Consider the following 19822-nt stretch of genomic DNA (forward strand, 5'->3'; position numbering starts at 1 on the left):
CATATGTTATTGTCCATACGAAAAGCTAGTTATTATCGTACAATTAAATTACAATTAAAATGTACTCAATACAATAGTCTTATATAATTTTGAAATATTAGCTTATGGCATAAAATGCTGCAAAACAAATTGATTCAAAATTTAAATGCGTTTATTTCTTGGTTCGTAATGCCGTCGAACTGGGCTTTCACAAGAATAAAAAATTTTAAAATATATCTATAAACCGTTCCACATCTGGCTGCAAAATGTGAAAATTGAGAAAACCCAAGCTTCATATGTGAGGTTCAGATTTTGGGCCAACAGGGAACAATTTCAATCTCATGTTGTCAAATACGAAGTGATTTCCCTACTATTTCTAATCCCAAAATCATGGGAAATGGTGTTGATATTTCATTGGCGATCTGCAATTAATATTCCGATAACAGTGGAAACCATTTACTTTAAATAAAGGATCGACACCCGGGTCCATATTTCGGTAGCGCTTGCGAACCTAAAATACCACCACATCAGTTTAGAAGTTTGTCCAAGTTGAAATGGTTTATACGTATAAGAATTCATTATTTTCCCCGCCATTGTTTTATTTTAAAGTTTCAGCAGGTCGAGTAAGCTAATTGGGGTCGAGTCTTGTCATGATTTAGAAATGCACTGAGTGCATTAAATATATAAATAACCATCTGTTTAACGGCAGCGTACTCGCAGGTCTAGTCACATAACGAAAAATATAGTATATATTGATGCGAAGGCAAATAAAGAAGAGAGTTAAGTGCTTCCGGAATAGTATTTAGATGACTTCTAATGAGCTAATAGCTTTGAAGCGATGCCATAAGCAAGAACGACAAATGCGTTTTCATTTTCTCAATCTTATAAGATGGAAAAATCAATGTATGGGTAAAAAAAATAAAAACAAACATGGTTATAGGTATAGGTATAGGGTACAAGGTGAGCTCACATAGCAGAATATTTTGATGTAAAACAGGAACTCATTTCAAAGGACTTTCAGTTTCATGACAACATAACTTTACCAGTCAGTCAAGCAAATAATTGGGCACATTACAACCCTTTTAGAGTTCACCTTTATTATGAACTGTAAAGAAAAAGTAAGCTATATATTTAATATGTGTATATTATACAAATTTCTTGATTTGTTGTTTGTTACGGTGTATTTTCGAATCAAATTTTTTACTTAATAATACATTTTTATATATCAATGTGATTTTACCCAAGACAAGAACAAAAAACTCAAAACCAAACAAATAATAATAAATCAAATATTGATAAGCATACTATAATTGAACAAAAGAAAAATACGTGCAACTAACAACGCCAACAACACATATAGTATAGTATGTGTTACTTTTAAAGCAAATCTAACAAAAATTTCAAATACTAGCTACTGTAGAATCTAAAAGTAAACTAAACTCATTTCTGCATCCTAGAGAAACGTTTAAAACTTTCAGTAAATAGCACTTCACTCTACGAATCAACTATGAACAACAAAGGAATACTATCTTAAATGTATTACAAAATGAATGAACAACATTTTACTTTATAAAAAAGACGCATAGATGTAAGAGCATTTCAAAAATACTCGAAGCAGTGCAAAAAAAAAGAATTAAGTGTTAAATATTTGCAAATACAAGTATGTTAACCGAACAACCAAGCAGCAACAACAACAACAAAATCAAATGAAAAACAATACAATAAACGACACAAAAATATGTCTTATACGAGTAGCACAACCCGTCTGTCTATCTTCTCATTTGATAAACAAAAAACGATCAACCCTTTTGTGTATATTTTCTCTATCTACTATTAGCGCAAAAACTTACAGCAAATTTAGAAAAATATTTAAAAATCATCCATTGTCCTTTCTATGACCAATCAGTCCCGCAACGAGTGAAGCAATAATGGTTCGACTTAAATGAATAATTACAATATTATCGGTAAATAAAATAAACTTCATAAAACGATTCTGTTGAGCTTCTTTGTCTTCTTCATAATTATATTTTATTCTTTTGCTAACATAAATAAATTGTAATCTATTTTACGAAACGTCTTTTCAACAATCCTATCCCACTAAAAGCCTCACAACAACCAATTTTTCTTAGAGAGCATTAACCACATTTTTCAATACATAAGCTTTATTGAATTTTCAACAGCGTCACTGTGTTTAGAATACTAAATTATAAAAAGAATACTTTTTATTTATTTCACTATCCACTTGGCATTTACGTACTTTATGCCCCAATTTGGGCGCCAATATTAATTACCACTCTTCAATTAATAATGGTATGTATTTATGGAAAAGATGACTTCTTGAATGGCATATTTTTATTGCTCAAGAACATATAGAATTTGCGCCAACTTCTTTGTGTAACGTACAAACTTATCCAGCCACCTACTGTACTCAATATTGAAAGAAAATCATCATCTTATCAAACGTCCCTCTTCCGCGTTTGCTGACAAAGCAGGGCATCGCCAATAAATGCCAGATAGCTGCTCTTATGTAATATAAAATCGCCAACCGAAGACCCCTCCAGATCTCTAGAGACCCACAAAAAACGCAGAGATAAGCGCACAATCAGTGTGACAATATTGCAAGCTCTGAGATCTATGAGGGAAGATGTGCGCGTCGAGATAAAGTTGTTTACAGGAATTTAAAAATAAAAAAATAATAATAATAATTAAACAGTCAACAAAAAAGCATCACACATAAACAATAAAAAACTTAAGCGCTTTGGAAAGCTAATTTAAGCAGTCGAGACAGTTGTGCGTGGAATGCCGCCGCGTGGAGTCGAGTTGAATTGACAATTTGTAGCACAGTGTGTTTGGTGTAGTGTAATATTTGTTATAAGCACTTGCCGGCAGACAGGCAGACAAACAAGGACACTGCAAATATGAGCTGTGATGAGAAAACTGCGCTCTTAGGGCAACAGGCGCAAATTATTATTGCAGTGCCCACGGTGCTTGGACATCCGAAGGATTATGAACCCATTTTCTCAACTGCTGAGTAAACGCTTTTTCTCGCATTTCATTAAAAAAATAACTTCATTACACAGCACATTTCTTTCCCTCCCTAAGCTACTCACACGGCCTCACACTGGAGGAGCTACTGCCCTACACATCCGATCCCTGGTGGCAGTCTGTGCGTCGCCTCTGCTTTGGCTGCCTCTGGCTGGCCTTTCTCCTGACCTTAGTCGCTGCCTGCACACTCGCCTATTTGGACTCTGGCAGCTCCTGTCGCCCAATTATCCCAACAACAACGATGCAGACACGTTTACTGCTATCTTCCTCTGCCACACCATCGCCAGTACTGAGCTATGCCGGCAGCAATGGAACGTTGCTGTTGACAACACAGTAGCAAGAATGAAGGCCTTCGCCTGCCATGTCTTAGTTTAAAGTTCCATTTAAGTTGGATGCTGCTGCAACAGCATGGTTTCGATTACATCAGCCATTACGCATTCTGTTTGATTTTCCGGCATCGGCTTTCCCAGACCAGTCCAGCAGCTGTTCATCGCTACTGATAGCATGCGTTGCCGCTGACTCAGTGATAAGCGTCTCCATTGAAGCGTCACCTAAAAATTCCTGCACATCCAATATTTGCATAGCAATTGTTTATTTGTTTTTCTTTACTATAATTGTCACTAATCACTACACATTTACATTTGCTAGTAAGAACAATACTATGTATTTGTAAGATTAAATCATAATGGCTTAACCTTAACAACTGTACTTTACATTACTCTTAACCCTTAGGCCACCAACGGAGTTGCCTTGTCAACACAAAATTTAGAGGAATTAAAGATATATATACAATCTGATAAAGTAGCAGTATTTGCTTTTCGTTCGATGCAAGTAGTTTCGGAAAACTAATTGGCTGTTCTCAGGCAGCTGTCTGATTAAAGGAGAAAATAAAATTAATATAAATCAAAAATAAATTATTTGCTGTATAACAAGCTAGTCTCTACATTTCCGTATTCGAAATTGCTAATAAACTTCGATCATTCAATAATTCTGATAATGTTTCATTTTAATAAATTTAGTTGCATTTTTGGTTTACTTTCTTCAGTATTTACTCGATTCACTAGTCAATAAATATAGCCTTAAGGCAATATATTATTCTATATTTACTTTACTTTGAAAAACAACTTTAAGCTGCAATTTTTTAATTTATGAGAAGAATTAAAATGAAAACAGCCAGTTTTTATGCATACTATATATATTTATCAAATTCCTAACTGATAAATTCAAGTAAAATAAATAAGATACTCTTTATTTTGAAATATCGAAATTGGAATTTCAACAAAAAGAGCCAAAAGCCATAAAGGCAGACCTAGAATAGCGCTCGAATAAAATTCATGTTTTTTTGAATAAAACAGCTTATGGTATATTACTAGAAAGCTTTAAGCTACTCTTAGGCATGGAAATGTTTTCCAAGCAAATAGACTTCAAAAAGTAATTCCCACAGATTATTGCAGCAAAAAACTAAAATTGAGTTGCGTATTCCTATTAGTTTTAATTGAAGAAACCTTATATTCACGACACACTTGCGAAATTCAACAAACTTGTGTGCAAATTATTTGCCAGTCTGATCAAAAGTTAAGGTTGCCTTTTGTTCCGCACAGCTTCACATAAACACCAACGTGCCTCCCGTGCCCTCCGTTGGGCGCCAATACTATAATCTGCTGCCAACACTTTCACGCCTCAATTGGCAACAGTGCCGGTGTCCAAACTTCGATTGTTTTTACTTTGTGTTGGCTGCATAACACGTACCAGTGTGAGCGCCTGACTGAAGCCCATCTTGTGCAGCGGCTTCATTTGCTTAGCCGCTGACCATGGCTCAAAGTCGAAGCTGTCTAGTTGGGCGCAGTCCATATACTCATTAGTCCCTAGCTTGTGCCGTTCCATAACACGCTGACGAACACGCGTTATACCGTCCGAATTACGACAAATTATGGCAGCTAGTGTGGTCTTGTAGATTTCTGCCAGTTGCGCTGAATTTTGGAGGGAATCTTGATAAGAGATAAGCAATAGACAAGATAAAATATACCAAACCTTTGCTAAAACGTTGAGCTCCCACTTTACGCTCATACCAGTGCGAATCCCCGCGTTTCAATCGCAAAAACTGATCGGACACAATGCAACTAAGTAGCGGTCCAAATATGGCGCCCTCAAGAGGAGGTTCACTGAGCGCACCCGTATAAACATCGACGTCTGCTGGAGAACTGAAAGGTAGATCCTGTTAATATATACATAAACCTAAGGACATGTATTACTTACTTATAGATCTGCATAATGGACTGCAATGTGACGTTATCCATGGCAAGTGCCATTTGATCCCAAGAATCCACAGGCGGAAGCCGGCAATGTCTTCTAAAGACTGGATAAGCGGGTATACCATGATCACGTCCACGTTGTATGTTCAAAGAAACCAAGTCTAAGCCGCAAATGGGTAAGTGATCCTCTTCTGGACCCTCGAAGAGCTTCTGAGTGACCTCTGGCGAGAAGAATCGATCGACGCGCAGAACGGCAGTATTAGACGCGGCCTGCAGGGCATGATCAATGCCATGCTCCGCCCAGAGAGAAAAGGGATTGAAGAGCATCTTGTGCAGCTCAATGGCCTCGGGTGTGCGATTCTCCCGAGTCATATTAAAGAGACCCTACGATTTAAATAAATAATATAGAGTGATAGAAGACTAGTAATATTGTATCGCTTACCGGGAGTAGGGTGTGTGCGAATCGAAACGCGGCTGCAGCAAAACAGTTGGCAATGGTAGGATCTACATCTGCATCATACGTATCCGAGAAACTATCCTCATTGATATCTGGCAACAGTCCCTTGGCAGCCGCCAGATCGCGACCCAACAGTACGGGCAGAAATTCATTGTAGGCTATGTGAGCCAACTGGGCGGCAAGTATCTTACGCGCTTCTTGATAGATGTGTTCATCATCCCAATCGGGATTCAGGGCATTGAGGTTACGAGCCAAATAGTTATGATGACGTGCCCAAAGCAAGTGCATTGAGGTCAACAGCAGATTCTCATTCGCCCGATCATCGCCGGACTCGAAGCAATATTTCCCTTCACGTGTCATCTCCACACGATTGCAGCCATCCTCCGAGTTCGTTGAAATAGGCAGCAGTTCGCGTCCATCATCGGTTAGGTACATGCGCAGGGTGCCATTTATGAAACTGCGCAGCTGATGCTGCCGCTGATCCAGATTGCCGTACACCACAGACCCATCGATGAATGATGTGGCCTGATTAAGCTGTTGGCGCGGACCAAAATGTCCTGTGGGTGCCGGCGCTGAGCGTACAAAGTTCATACAAGTCACATTGTATTGTATATAGAAGGGATCATCGGGCAGTATCAGCACGGGAAAGCATTCCGGATGTTGCGTCTGTATATCAGGCACACAGCAGTCAATGGACTCGCCCTCTTGTGATGTTGTCAAGGAGGTGGCTGTTATATCATGGTCTAGAAATTGACCAAATACCGCCAGCATGACCGTAAAGTTCGAGTCTGTATCGTAGGACGAGCGATGTATCCTCAATGAGACCTCCCGAGCGGGGGGCAATCGACCACCCGTCATATTGTGACTAGCACGGGGCGTCGATATCCCATCCGCATAGTCCGGGGCCACCATTCGACGATAGGGTACCATAGCAGCGCCAAAATTACGCGGATGCTTTTTATTATTGCAAACGCCGTTGGCGCGACGATAGCGCGCATTAAAGTCGCATTTCAGATGATCCGAGGTTGGGTCCGGCAGCACAATACGCGGTCCGTGCCCAATGTTGCTACGTCCCGGCTCCTTAGAGTAATTGAAACGCTGAGCAATGTTCATAGTCGCATGGTTCTCCACATAGCCACGACGTGCCAGCTTGCGAGCCTCCGGATTGGTGCTCAACGAGCGATAGTGTCGAAAGGCGGGCGTATTCACGGCACTAGGCTGCAGGCCCTCTTCTAGTATTTCCCTATCTCCCAGCGCCTTGATACCCGCACTTACTGCCTGCTCCCCGGCGCGCTTATTCACCGGCTCATGGGTCAGCGCCCACTCTGCCTCAGCCTCATCCGCAAGCGGTACTTTGTTGCCTGCCAAAGCTTCGCGTATAGCGCTTTCATTAAAGGCACTCGCATCCGTTTCATTTGTGGCAAAAAAGAAACTGGGACCGGAGGCTCCATCACGATAGGAATTGTTCATGACTAGCGCCAGGCACAGCGCAGCAATTACAATGACTCTGTAAAGAGGTGTTTCCCACTAAGAATTATAATGATGTACAAAAATTGGAACTGCAAAGGTTTTATGGAGCTGGTTTTATAAGCTAAAAGAAGTGCTAAGGATAATGACAGAACTTTACGAATATACCGTGAAATGCGAGTTTTATACTATACTTATATATAGTATATAATGCTCTGTAGAAGAACTGAAGAAATCCACCTACAAAAATATGTGCTATATATACAAACCGCACATTTCGAAATCTGCTTATATTAATATTCATTACTTGATTCATTATGTGAATCAAAAACGCATATACGAGTACATAGCTTTTATATTTAATACAGTGCTGTTTGGCACTTCGAATGAGCTTTTTAGCTTGTCTGACAAAATACGAATATAACATAATTTTAACTTATATTTTAAACAGCATATATCTAAAAGATTTATAGAATTGTTATTGTTTTTGATATTCGTAGCGTTACTTTCAAATCATGGATGTTAAATTCCAAACTTTTCCTGTCTGATCACAGCTTTAAGATTGCGATAAAAGGCTATGGCTATGGCTTATGTATCAAAGTAATGAGCACAAGTAAGGAACATCTCAAATAATATTCAGCTTCTATTCCACGAATTTCGTATACAGGTTTGGTTGGTATACCCTTTAAAACCTGCTATAAATTAAATAACCACAACAATAAACCTGGTTTCTTAATTGAAATGTTTCGATAAAGTGTTTCATATTCATTTCTTCACAGCTGGAAGAGCTTGAGCCATTTCAAAATGTGGTTCCTTTACAAATAGCGTTCATCATAAAACTCACAGTAGGGTGACTGTAATACAGCATTGGAATTGATTCATTTTGTTACGCCGCGAACGCGGTGACACGCCCGGAAACACATAGGCGGGACCCTGGTACGGAGGGACAGCGGCAAAGCCCGTGGACCCCGTGGTCAGCGGCGTTGTCTCGTCTGTCATTTCGAACTCAAGCGCACTCGCGCCTACAACCTACAAAGCAAATGATCAAAACACTACTAACTGGCTATGCAGTCAGCAAAACGAAGTGGCCCCAACACTTGATGGGCTTCCTGAAACTGCCACAGTTGAGTTACTTTCACTGCTCGCTATGGCACACAGACAAAGCATCTTAGTTTATAATATTTTATAATGCAACGCGTTCGCATGAGAGATGGCATTTGTTTTGCGAACGGACCCCACAAAGGTGGCGAATTGTGTAATGCGCGTGCGGTAGCTGAACAGAAACAAAGCTTCTAGTCTTGAATTAACATTAACATAAACTTTAATCATACAAATATAATCAATCTTAGCATTTACATTTCCATTGATTCATCGGGCTGTTTAAACAAGTCGGCCACATATTCATAGGTTAGTTTCAGTAAATACTGAAATGATTTTTGTTGCGGCAGATTACCCAATTCGGAGCTATCTAAGAAGTCTTCTATGGGTGGCAAAAAACTATCGGAGTCCTGACCCAAGGACTTGGATACCTTGATGACTTTAAAGAACAACAACTGTTGCATATAATCCACTGCATTGTTGGGATCATAGTCAGACCAATTATCGCGTTTTATCGCCGCACACCAGACCTTGTGCCGCATATCGTAGGGCTGATCCACAAAGTTAAGCAACTCCAGCGCCTTGCGGAAATCAAATTCGTTGGCAGTTTCATTTTCCTCCGTTATATAAAGCTGTAACGCACAAAAAAAAGTTATATAATATCACAACTCTATCATCCCTAAATCAATAAGGAGTGAGTATACAAATCCTGCTTTGTATTATGATTAAAACTATACTTACATTGATAATTTCCTCGACTTTAAGGACCTTTTGATCGGTAGCATCGAATCCGAAGCTTTGCAATACATCATGACCTAAATGCTCCTGGTATTCAATGATCAATAGGTCTGCATTTATTTGGTCTATCTGCGGCGTCAAGTTTGGATCAGCAGCTGCCAAGACAGCTAGCTTGGCCAGGGCCAGCATCGACTTCTTGCGGGCCGCAAATTCGGTTTCATTTTGGCCCAACTCGAATAACACCCTGCCCGCACGCTCGAAATCTCCGTTGAACATGAGCTGTATCCATCCCAAGGACGGATGGTCCCGCATGAATTGCGCCAATGCGGACTGGTTGCCTTTGAAGCGCTCAAACACTTCACCAGGCCGTTTCTGACGCAAATGCCAGTTGATGGCGAATTGTGAAAAATCAAAATCCTCAAATTTCCGTGTATAATCCTCGAGGCGTTCTTTATCGTTGGTCTCATCACAAATTATAACCAGACTTTGGAAATCCAGAAACTTTTCAGCCAACTTGGCGGCATACTCATACTGCTTGTCCTTAACTGCAAGAAAAAGTTGTGCGCATACTAATTTGTAGATTTAAAACTATAGCTCTTCACTCACTTAGTATAGATATGAGTTCATTGCGATGCGCTTCGAACTGCTGCTGCAGCACATTGTATTTTTCCACGTCACGCACGCTTTCCAAATAGTTCTTACGTCCATCCAGCACTATGTCTGTTAATTCTACCATTTGCTGGTACATATTCTGCTTCAGATTGATTTCATTGACAGAGTGGGCGGCATAGCGTAAGGTTATATCGATAAGGCGCGTGAGCGAGTCACGCGCGCCTACACGGCCAGAAACCGCTGTCCAGGGCAGATTTTCATATGAATCTACTTTATTGCTGGCCGGCATAAAAAATCCAGCATTCTGCTCACGATACTTCAGCACTTCCCCCAAAATGTGCAGCACAATGGAGTTGATGTCCAAAATAAATTGAGCCACAGTGGCTGTGGTTTGTTCCTGAGTCGCAACACACTCATCTGCAACATCCACGAATGCTTCGAATATGTGTTGAAACTTGCACAGCTTGACGTAAAAGATGTCTTGGACGGTGAGACTGCCCTGCGGCTTCTCATCCCATTGGGCAACTGTGGCTTCAATTACCGCATCAATCGGTTTGGGCATTTTACTTTGGATAGTACGCAGAGCTATAGCAGCAACTATTTTTTCACTAATGTCCGCAAGAATATAACAAGTGGGCTTGGCCATATTGGAGCCATTCGGTAAGACATTCAACTGCAATTAAAAAGGAATTTGTGGTAAGCTTTACATAAATATTTCTTTAATTAAAAAAAAAACCACTTGAATCAAGTATTCAAAAATATCCAAACATATTGAAACCCGTTCGTTTTTGCGAAAGAATCACTAATGTAAATGAATATTCAATGTCTCGTTCAGCTGATAAGAAATATGATTACCTTTAAATCACATCACTTTTAAGATAAAACACTAATAAAATAAAATACCCTTCATTCCAATTCTACAACTTACTTTATCCCAGAAACCATTGGAGTGTAGAAATTCGATAAAATGCTGTAAGGCAGTGCTCTTGTCCCGCAACTGAGTTATAATTTGCATGGAACGCGAACTTCCTAAGCCATGCCTATTGATGTCATGATCCTGGCATGCATCCTCCCAGCGCGGATCAAAAATGGGCAAATCTTCGGCCAGATCTTCGGCAATACCTATAACAGCCCTGTGGTAATACATGTATTCATTAATCGTGAGTATAATCGAAAGGTAATCACCTAAAGGTTAATACCTGTCTAGCTTATATGCATCCACTGGGGTGCCATCTGGATCTGATTCTGAGAACCGACGATTCAGCTCATTGATAACCGTATTGGCCATCTTGTTGTTACGCTTTAAACTGTAAAGAAAAGCAGCCTTTAAATGGCACACCTCGTCGCCCATTTCACTGTAAACATCGTCAGGATCGAGCTCAAATATATTCAGTTTGTTACAGCTTCCGCTCAGCGTGCTTTGCTCGTGCAAATTGGAAGAGACATAAAATGAGGCAGGCGCAAAAAGGTCCGGTGTATTACAAGTGCTCATATTCAACACTTCGGTGCTGTCAAAGTCGCCAGGAGTTATTGAAACGAGGCCGTGAGTGCGACTAAGGAACAGTGGTATGTGATTGCAGATGGCAGCGCAGAGAATGCGATCATCTAGCTGATGGAATTCGACCTTTTCTGCCTCAGGTTCACCCGTGGGGGCAGTATTTAATAAATGCAATGGGTAGACCACTTTCGAGGTATACAAATAAATATGCGTGCTGCTGACAATAAAGCGCAAGCTCAGGCAATCCTGCATGGTATTGGCCATATAAAATTTGTTCAGTTTAAGCGGCGTAAAAGATTCCAAGCGCATGCAATCCGTATCGGCTGTTGCCATAACTATAAAGAGAACACTAGTATTAGCCGCGCTATTAAGACAGTTAAAAATTCATTGCTTACCAACAGCGTAACACATTTGTGGAGCATGTGCTGCATTCACTGCCCCTGCCAGGATGTAAGCCTTGCCCTTGAACACATGAAAATCGAGCAAATGCATTTCAATTTCCACATTATCAGGGGACAGGCGTACATTCCAGAACTTTTGTTGAAACTCTTTGCGTATTGTGTCCACCAACTGTACATCCTCGTAAATCAGCTGCTCGGTGCTGCCCTTATTTGATAAGCACCAACGTTGCAGCGAACGATCCGAGAGCACGGCCACAATTGTTTGTCCATCATTTGAGTTGCTTTCACTGCACATGCCCACAAGAAGCTGAAATAAATATACAATTAGCCAACATAAATTGCAACTTCAATCAAGTGAGCGCTACCTGATCCTTCTCGCCACTGTTGTTCATGCCTATTAATATTGATGCAAACTTCTTGCCAAAACCACCTAGAAAACTGGTGGCCGGCTTGATGGCTTTGTGATGCAACGTATACCGTCCATTGGTCAGACAAACGCGTAAGAACACCAAATTGCAGGTTGTGGTGACGGCCAAATATCCGTTTTGTGCGGGAAGATTCAGCAGCTGCACAAACTCCTGACCATCAAGAATATTTGTAAGGTCCACAGAGTTGCCATCATGGGCAATGGATACCCAAAAGCGCACATCGCCGGGCGCAGAGACAGCAATACAGGAGGCCATTTGTTGACCCTCTGTCTGGAAAACACTGACCAGAGAGCTTTTGTGGCCAATATCGCTGTGTGGCAGAGTCAACTCCCGACATTGTGCTAAGGAACCACCTCGTCTCTGTGGTTTAAGGCTCCGAGGGGGTGAGCCTGTCTTGATGCCTTGTGACGACTCTTTGTACTGCCAAATTAACAGGCGGCGCCCTTGTACAACCTAAAAATAATAATCAACGTAATTATGCACATGTACATATACATATGTCTGTGCACGTACCCACGCCCAGCCATTCTGTGCACACTTGGCTGACACGTTGCAGGATCCCTCCTTGAAGGTCAGCGCCTCATTGACTGCCACAGGCAACGGACTACCAAAGCTCTCCACCACATTATAGTCAGATTTAATGCCCGATATTGACTGATTCGAGCGTATCGATAAGCTGAGACGACTTTAAAGGTGCCTATGTAGGATTAGGCATCATTATATTATCCACCAATAGCACTCACCTGTTACTCAGGCCGCTCTTCTTTAGGCTTCCTGGGGAAAATCCATCATTTCCGTTGCCGCCAAAAAATGACATAAAAGATTTACGCGTGCTGTTGGCGCTTGGGTTACTATATCGCTGTCCTGGTGACTCGCGCGACTCTCGAGGTGTACCCAAGAGCTGCTTTTGCATATTTCGTTCTAATTGCGACATTTTTTACAGGGTTTTTTATACTCTTCACAGCGCAAAGGAAATCAACAAACAAAATGCCAAATAGCGTGCCGGCGCCGGCGATTCCAGCTGCAATGATATTAAGCTATCAAGTTAGAGATGTGCGTGTTACCGGGAAAATTACTTTTTCACGAACTGGTAATACTGGCCATATACATGCACAAACATACGTAATACATTTATATAGACATATGTATATAAGTGGTTTAGGTACTAATAATAAAAATAATATTTTTCATATTCACACAATATATGAATTTAAATGTAATATGCAATCATGATGGATCATCTCTAGTCTAAACAGGAGCAACTTTAATTTTGCAACGTTCCTCAGTACTTGTTAAGGCTGCCAACTCGTCAAATTAAATTAATATTGCCATCACTATTCGCTGGGTAATAACAAAACTTTGGCGTAAACAATTTAATTGTTTATAATGGCTACCTGGACTCAAAATGGTCCAACAGGTGTCAGCAAACGTCGTCGCTGGAACCTAGAAGGTAAACATTATAATAGTTTGGAAATCACAATATATTGTCCCTCACTCATCAACGTAGATCGTGAGTCTTTAAACAAACTAAAGCATCACATTGCCGAGGAGGGCTGTCCACAGGTGCAATACGATTTGGCAAAGCAGCTGTTAGAGAACGCGATTGGTATGTAACTATGTTCACTTATATAGATATGTATGTATGTGTATACAACTTTCTTAGAACCAAATGTGGCCAACACGAATCAGCAGGCTGTGCATTGGCTTGTTAGTGCCGCCCACCAAGGCCACGAGGATGCGGCGAAGCTGTTGCGTAAATGCTACAAAGATGGGAGCGGCATTACACCGGAGAATGCAGACGAAGTGCGTCGCTGTCTGGCCATGACACCGGGCGAACGTGCCGCACGCAAAGCAGCTAGAGAGCTTTTTGCCTGCCTCTCGAATGGCAGTGAGCACATCACACCTAAACAGTTAGAGCGCAAGATGCGACGCATATATAATTTGCAACGCAAGCGGCGTCGTCGCGGCGCCGACGACGGTGCTGGTGGCGACGATGGCTCCTCGTCAAGCGATTGTGAGCATGAACATGAGCCACTGGAGGACGCGGCTACAATTCTACGTGGTAGTAGTGTAGAGCGTCGGCGTTTTATCACTGAGGCGCATCTTGTCTCAGCCGCTTCGAATTACAGCGCTGGTCGCATGCCGGCCGTCAATGAGACGTTGACACTGTCAGTGCCGCATCCACAGAGCCTGGATCATGTGCCTTGTTTTTACCGCATGATATTTCATCCGATCATTTTCTTCACACTACTTTACCACCGATTTGTGAATCTAGTATGCATGCTGCCCACCATGTTGCCATTAAGCGTGCGCTGCTGCCTGCTGGTGTTGCTCTCTTGGTGGACAATGCTTGGCGATGGAAGCAATAGAAGCGTTCTTCCAATCATAAGCTATTATTTGAGTCTCAGTGTTATGATGTGGGCCACATGCAAAATGCTGAAAACGAAACAACAGTTTGTGGACTTCCGCATCTGGTCCGGTTTGTTTCTGAGCTATGGTGACAATAACATCGAGGCAGACATTTCCGAGCACCGATTTCTACGTAACAACATGAAGCCGTATCTGTATTACTTCTGCGCGTTCATTTGCAATCTGGTCGTTTATCCATTGGTAACAGATGTCTGGCTACCGCATTCAGAACTCACCATAATATCGGGCGCCTTCACTTTTGTCTCCATGGGAGCTTTTATGTACGCCTCATCGCATTTCCTGCCCGACTGGTTGGTCATCGTTTCGTTTGCCGTCAACGTCCTGGCCAAATATCCGTACGAAATGGACGAAGTAGTTAGCACGCGTTGGCGCTTTCTAGATCTACGCGTACCCACCTTCTCATCATTTGTCATTGGCAATGGCATCGAGTTTTGTCTGAACTGCCGCACTGCCCTTTATCTACTGATCCCCGTACTGCTCGTTCTGTTGGCCAAGCGTTGCAATTGGCACGGCGTCTATACCTACTTGATACCTCATTGCGTCACCCTGAGTTGGCTGCAGGTGTGTATTGTCACCTCGCAAAGTGCCACAATGTTCGGAGCAATGCGCGCTGCTCTAGGGCTGGCTGGCATTGTGCTCTTCCTGCCGCTCTTTGGCATTGTGGCGCTGCTGGTACCTGTCTTTGTGGCGATAGACAATTTGGGATTAGCCAGCGAACACGTGCGCTGGGGTAGCACGGCCGTTGTTTGCGCGGTGGTTGTGGTGCTTTCCTGTGTCCTCGCTCTTAATCGTGCTACCCAAAAATACATGACCATGTTGCAGGTAAGCAAAGCCTCTTCGGAAACTTTTCAATCTTTTTACTGGATTATATTCTATCATGTTAGATGCTCATCGGTCTGACTACTGTCTGTGTGCTGGTCTTTCCCTACATGACGTCCAATTTCAAGGACTCACCCCGCTTCAATGCCGTCCCGACGCTTTCGTCGAGCAGCCGCGCCTCCAATCTCATGCCGGAAACTCTGCAATGGGATCGGTTCTACGCCCTCTGCGCCCAACCCATTCAGGAACAACCAAACAAAATAAAAACCCAGTTGCGCTGCTCCCATCTCAATGGCATGTACATCGCCTGGGAAGGCACAGTAGATCATGTACAGATAGCTCGCGTCTCCAACATGCTGGAGGATGTGATAGCCAACTATTTGCCAGTGTGGCTGGGCAAACTAGTGCGTTGCGTACATGGTGAAACCATTGCCCAAGAGCTGCAATGCGATGCCACGAAAGATGCGTATTGCGAGGAATGGCAGCGCATCGTCAAGAACCTAGGCGCACATACAGGACGCTGCACATTGCAGCGCTGGAATCGCTACGAATACGAAATTGTAGCCAAGATTGCCGCCGGCAATGGTTTGCTCAAACGTTCTACGATAGTCGTGCTGCGTGCTCATCACGATTTTGGCAACTTCACACGACAACTCCACAGTGGCGATAGGGTTCTTTTTTACGGCACGCTATATAACTCTCGGCTGTTACCAAACAAGGTACGCGAGCATTATGTGCTGGGTTCCAGCGCTCCACCACAAGTAGAGCTGAAGACAATCGAGTGCCTGGACTGTCAGTCACAAGAACTGACAACCGTGAGCATTGAACGAGCACTGAGCTCATCCGTGGACGCACGCGTGCAGGATCTAATGCGTGGCATTAAGTACTTGCTCAATGCTCTATTAAATCCGCTTATCACATTTAAGTAAAGTGGTTGCCCCACTGAATGAATGCTATTAAGACACTTTTGAAATAGTTGTAGAAATAAATGTTATTGTAATTGTTGGAATTACTTAAAATTTAGACGGTGTTACTTTTTTACATGCTGGTTACAGGGACTGCCGTTTCATGTCGCTCAAGAATACATTTTCTATATGTTTTAACAATTAAACTATCTTTGGAGTTGTTCAATCGATTTCAATTAGCTCCAATGCTACTTTTTCAATCTTATTAACAAGCGGCACACCTCGTTTATGATCAATCGATTCGGTTCCATTATTCTCGGCAATATGCTGTTCCAGAGCCGATTTAGTTGAAAACTTCAAGTGAGGACACGCGGCACAAACGTAACTTAAGGTCACCCTTAGAGTAGGCACGTTGGTTTGCGTTGACTTTATGATAACTTCGCCATTATCTGGATTCTGGCATTTTCCGAATTTGGGCAGCGATTTTGATTTGAGAATAGTGGGATGCTTGGATGGGAATACCAACTCATCCGTATCTGCCCATAGCTGGCTTTTCATTTTGGGCAATGACTTGGACTTTGGTACCAATGGCGGCGAAGGATGCGGCGATGATTCCATGACTTCGTCGGTTGCAAAATCAGAATTTATGAAAATGCTGTCACAACTGCCCTTTGAATCTAACTCCTCAGCTGGATTGAAGAGATCCATGTTCAGCTCATCCGAATGCAGTTCACATGGCTCGGTGCAAATGAAGTGCTGGATTATAAGTTTTAAGTTATTTAATTTGTTTCCTTGCCTTTTAAATACCTATGCACATACCTCGGCTGAATTACGAAGTAGATGCACTCCATCCATCAGTAGCTTCCGATGTGACCTATCAGTAATGTTCATTAATAGCAGATCAATAGGTGTCAAAAGTTTGCACCTAGCTATGGTGTCGAAGCCTTTATCAGCGATATTGTAAATGTATTTCTCCATTGTAAGTTGCACTAGCCAGTCCCTAACGGCGCGACGACACATTTTGTATAATAGGTGTTTTCTAATGTTTTCTGTGTGCGTGATTGTAAAACGTCAAAATATGCACATATGTCTGTATGGGCGAGTATGTAAATTTCGACAAGAACAAGCTTGTGTATTGACATTTAGAAAGACCATGTGCACACTTAACTGTAAATTTTCAAAAGTAGTCGATACGATCGATACTTATTCTGCGTCAAATCAAGCAGCTCGATGACTTACCTTAACTGTCGATTTATGTATGAAAATAATTTAAATACAAATAATGTTTATTCAGTTAAATTTTTTCTTTATATAATCAGATGATAAACTCACAACATAGTTTTTTGTTTCTCTAGAACTGTACCAAATTATAAGCAATTTAAATTGAATTTCTGGTCGCTTAGTGAATTTTTAATATTATAATACTTAATAGTTCAATAAGACGAATCAATAAAGTATATGTCAATAATTTATGCATTTAAATTCATCTAGTAGCTTTTTAAATTGCTCCTTTGCAAACACGTTCGTTTTTTAAAAGTCCCGTTGAATTCATGCTGCCAGCTTGCTTTAAAATCGATATAGATGGCAGCACTTGAACTGGGAATTGCGGCCCTCGTTGGATGATTTGACTCGTTACAAAGTTATGGACTCATTCCTACACAAGTGCACATCTCGAGTTGCTTTAATAAAACGCTGAAAATGACGGCAAACTTATAGTTTGTTCTGTTTTGAGTTCATTGCAGAGTGTATTCAAGTGCGGACTCGCGCGGTTCCTCCATACGAGTCGCAACACTAACACACGTGTGTCATTACTCATTAAACACTAGCACTACCTACTTTAAAGTGTGGGCGCTTATCTGCAAGGGCTAACAACAGAAATTATTTACCAACAGAATTGGAAGCGCTGTTGCTCCCTCTGCCGTCGCCGCCATCATGATCCCAACCATAACCAAGAACTATCAGAACGTAGTGATTAGCACGGGCAACATCATTAACAATGAACTGGGGCGCAAATCAAACGAGGAGCTGTACGATGGGCTGAAAATAACACTGCACAGTGACCCAAATGCGGAACGCGTGGTTGTCGATATCGATGAGCTGCACGGCCGTGTGCAAAGGGCCACCCAGGAGCTAAACAGCAAGCTGACGGAGAACGGACGCAATGAGATTAGCATTGGTGCCAAGATATTCCTTAACAAAAACTCATGTGATTGCGTGCGGGAGGCCGTAGACACCCTTCTAAACATACTCAATGTGACTCATGTAGATAATGTAGTATTGGCCTATCATCCCAATGTAACGGGCACAGCTGGCGCCGCAAAATCCGTTGCCAGCGCAACGTCAGCGGCCACAACAGCAACAACGGAGACTACAAAAACACCTTGCAGTGACGATGATGTAGGTGGCAGCAGCAGCAGTGGCAGCGTCAACAGTTGGAGTGCGCGCAATGGCGCCGAAGGATTGGCCGAACTGAAAGACCTATATAAATGTTTGGAACTATATGCACAACAGAAAAAGATTACACAATTGGGCCTGGCCGATCTGGATGTAGAGGCACTTCGAGAGTTGCATAAGACAGCAAAAGTTGCGCCCACCATTGCACAGGTGAATCTAGCCACCTGTTGCGTGGTGCCGGTGGATCTGCAGGACTTTTGCACCGCCAACGATATACAACTCAATACCCACGGTGATCCAGAGTTGCTGTTGCGCGAGGAACAGTTCCAGGGCTTAGCTCCAGGCTATATAATTGATTGGTCACTGCGCTACCAGGTTCATGTACGTTGTCGAGGCGTGCTTACGGCCAAGGGCTACATTGTTGGTGCCTCAAAGCCGCGCGCTAAATAAGGCAAGGCGGGGTTGACCCTCGACCGCATCGTGTTTTAAGGCATAGTTCGAAGCTAAGGTGTAGATTATACATATTATATACATATATATATATATATATATATATATATATATATATATATATATATATATATATATATATATATATATATATATATATATATATATATATATATATATCTATATACTTTTGTGTATGTACTGCTGTTTGTATGTATGTATGTTAATGATGATTGTAGTAGTGTACTTATTCTTTGTTGTACAAAATCGAGAAGGGAACAGAGCGCGTTGTGGGAAAGTCGCGCGCGCAATAAATTTATTGATTTTATTGTATACAGTTATTTTAATTTATAATCCCTATTTTTTAAATACAAACAGTTTGAAAACTAAATTCTGCTATGCTGTTACTCACATCTTTGTTGTTTTATTACTGAGAGAGTTAAACCGGTTTGTGCATTTGGCGCATAAATTACGCATACGCCAGGTGGTGCAATTTATATTTGTACAAACACAGAGCGAATTGGCTAGTGCACAGTGCTCGGAAGCTTGATTTGTGGCAATCGCCATTCAAAACTTTTTACGATCCTAAATAGAGAGTGTTTCATTTTTTATTTTTCACCCACTAACTAGTCTGGCTTGTTGTTGTGCCTAATTAAAGGCAGACGATAGATCACGTGGCTGGTGCTTTAAAACGTGCGTTGTCATATTTTTAAATTAATTCACATTCGCTGTAGGTAATCGTATTGAAACAAATTTTCGAATCAGTCGGCAGTCAACCGGCTAATACGTATGTATGTATAAACAGACAAACATATACGAGTATAGACATATGTATGTACATATGTGCTT

The 19822-nt window shown here is 41.7% G+C and overlaps 6 protein-coding genes across 7 annotated transcripts; 3 read left to right on the forward strand and 3 right to left on the reverse strand.

Moving 5' to 3' along the window:
• The first annotated feature begins 2879 nt into the window (after window positions 1-2879).
• Window positions 2880-3582, forward strand: LOC115621707. Its single transcript, XM_030515414.1, has 2 exons — window positions 2880-3010; window positions 3082-3582. The coding sequence occupies exons 1-2, from the start codon at window positions 2898-2900 to the stop codon at window positions 3359-3361; spliced, it is 393 nt and encodes a 130-aa protein (XP_030371274.1). The 5' UTR covers window positions 2880-2897; the 3' UTR covers window positions 3362-3582.
• A 1033-nt stretch (window positions 3583-4615) lies between these two features.
• On the reverse strand, window positions 4616-8199 carry LOC115621603 (chorion peroxidase). The gene is made up of 6 exons (XM_030515296.1): window positions 8045-8199; window positions 7134-7240; window positions 5719-7103; window positions 5281-5660; window positions 5056-5225; window positions 4616-4994 (listed from the first exon to the last, which is right to left on the reverse strand). The coding sequence occupies exons 1-6, from the start codon at window positions 8197-8199 to the stop codon at window positions 4705-4707; spliced, it is 2487 nt and encodes an 828-aa protein (XP_030371156.1). The 3' UTR covers window positions 4616-4704.
• A 294-nt stretch (window positions 8200-8493) lies between these two features.
• LOC115620611 (nuclear pore complex protein Nup133) lies at window positions 8494-12967 on the reverse strand. The gene is made up of 9 exons (XM_030513928.1): window positions 12719-12967; window positions 12489-12660; window positions 11913-12428; window positions 11542-11854; window positions 10848-11481; window positions 10577-10781; window positions 9643-10321; window positions 9040-9581; window positions 8494-8930 (listed from the first exon to the last, which is right to left on the reverse strand). Exons 1-9 carry the CDS (start codon window positions 12907-12909, stop codon window positions 8553-8555), a joined length of 3630 nt encoding a protein of 1209 aa, XP_030369788.1. The 5' UTR covers window positions 12910-12967; the 3' UTR covers window positions 8494-8552.
• A 368-nt stretch (window positions 12968-13335) lies between these two features.
• Window positions 13336-16346, forward strand: LOC115620703 (wolframin). The gene is made up of 4 exons (XM_030514076.1): window positions 13336-13425; window positions 13483-13581; window positions 13639-15227; window positions 15290-16346. Exons 1-4 carry the CDS (start codon window positions 13362-13364, stop codon window positions 16151-16153), a joined length of 2616 nt encoding a protein of 871 aa, XP_030369936.1. The 5' UTR covers window positions 13336-13361; the 3' UTR covers window positions 16154-16346.
• On the reverse strand, window positions 16198-17250 carry LOC115620705. 2 transcript variants are annotated; one of them, XM_030514078.1, is made up of 3 exons: window positions 17055-17250; window positions 16949-17003; window positions 16198-16885 (listed from the first exon to the last, which is right to left on the reverse strand). In XM_030514078.1, exons 1-3 carry the CDS (start codon window positions 17147-17149, stop codon window positions 16352-16354), a joined length of 684 nt encoding a protein of 227 aa, XP_030369938.1. In that variant the 5' UTR covers window positions 17150-17250; the 3' UTR covers window positions 16198-16351. The 2 variants fall into 2 exon arrangements, with proteins under 2 accessions (XP_030369938.1, XP_030369937.1); XM_030514077.1 differs by having other exon boundaries at window positions 16949-17250.
• Window positions 17251-17785: 535 nt separating this feature from the next.
• On the forward strand, window positions 17786-19042 carry LOC115621068 (glutamate--cysteine ligase regulatory subunit). The gene has a single exon (XM_030514594.1). It carries the CDS (start codon window positions 18062-18064, stop codon window positions 18971-18973), a length of 912 nt encoding a protein of 303 aa, XP_030370454.1. The 5' UTR covers window positions 17786-18061; the 3' UTR covers window positions 18974-19042.
• Window positions 19043-19822: the final 780 nt, after the last annotated feature.

This window comes from Scaptodrosophila lebanonensis, unplaced genomic scaffold, assembly GCF_003285725.1.
Source record: "Scaptodrosophila lebanonensis strain 11010-0011.00,11010-0021.00 unplaced genomic scaffold, SlebRS2 tig00000024-arrow-pilon, whole genome shotgun sequence".
In the NCBI taxonomy this organism is placed as follows: domain Eukaryota; kingdom Metazoa; phylum Arthropoda; class Insecta; order Diptera; family Drosophilidae; genus Scaptodrosophila; species Scaptodrosophila lebanonensis.

Excerpts from the sequence above, each read along its gene's own strand:
- LOC115621603 (XM_030515296.1), bottom strand. The coding sequence starts at position 8,199 with ATGACAGACGAGACAACGCCGCTGACCACGGGGTCCACGGGCTTTGCC. Across the intron at positions 5,226-5,280 it reads TCCATTATGCAGATCTATAA|TTCTCCAGCAGACGTCGATG; the intron begins GTAAGTAATACA and ends TCTACCTTTCAG. Across the intron at positions 4,995-5,055 it reads AGCTCAACGTTTTAGCAAAG|CGCAACTGGCAGAAATCTAC; the intron begins GTTTGGTATATT and ends TCCAAAATTCAG.
- LOC115620611 (XM_030513928.1), bottom strand. The coding sequence starts at position 12,909 with ATGTCGCAATTAGAACGAAATATGCAAAAGCAGCTCTTGGGTACACCT. Across the intron at positions 12,661-12,718 it reads AAGAGCGGCCTGAGTAACAG|TCGTCTCAGCTTATCGATAC; the intron begins GTGAGTGCTATT and ends GCACCTTTAAAG. Across the intron at positions 10,322-10,576 it reads CCAATGGTTTCTGGGATAAA|TTGAATGTCTTACCGAATGG; the intron begins GTAAGTTGTAGA and ends TTTTAATTGCAG.
- LOC115620703 (XM_030514076.1), top strand. The coding sequence starts at position 13,362 with ATGGCTACCTGGACTCAAAATGGTCCAACAGGTGTCAGCAAACGTCGT. Across the intron at positions 13,582-13,638 it reads GCTGTTAGAGAACGCGATTG|AACCAAATGTGGCCAACACG; the intron begins GTATGTAACTAT and ends CAACTTTCTTAG. Across the intron at positions 15,228-15,289 it reads AATACATGACCATGTTGCAG|ATGCTCATCGGTCTGACTAC; the intron begins GTAAGCAAAGCC and ends CTATCATGTTAG.
- LOC115621068 (XM_030514594.1), top strand. The coding sequence starts at position 18,062 with ATGATCCCAACCATAACCAAGAACTATCAGAACGTAGTGATTAGCACG.
- LOC115621707 (XM_030515414.1), top strand. The coding sequence starts at position 2,898 with ATGAGCTGTGATGAGAAAACTGCGCTCTTAGGGCAACAGGCGCAAATT. Across the intron at positions 3,011-3,081 it reads CCCATTTTCTCAACTGCTGA|CTACTCACACGGCCTCACAC; the intron begins GTAAACGCTTTT and ends TCCCTCCCTAAG.
- LOC115620705 (XM_030514077.1), bottom strand. The coding sequence starts at position 17,149 with ATGTGTCGTCGCGCCGTTAGGGACTGGCTAGTGCAACTTACAATGGAG. Across the intron at positions 16,886-16,948 it reads TACTTCGTAATTCAGCCGAG|CACTTCATTTGCACCGAGCC; the intron begins GTATGTGCATAG and ends CTTATAATCCAG.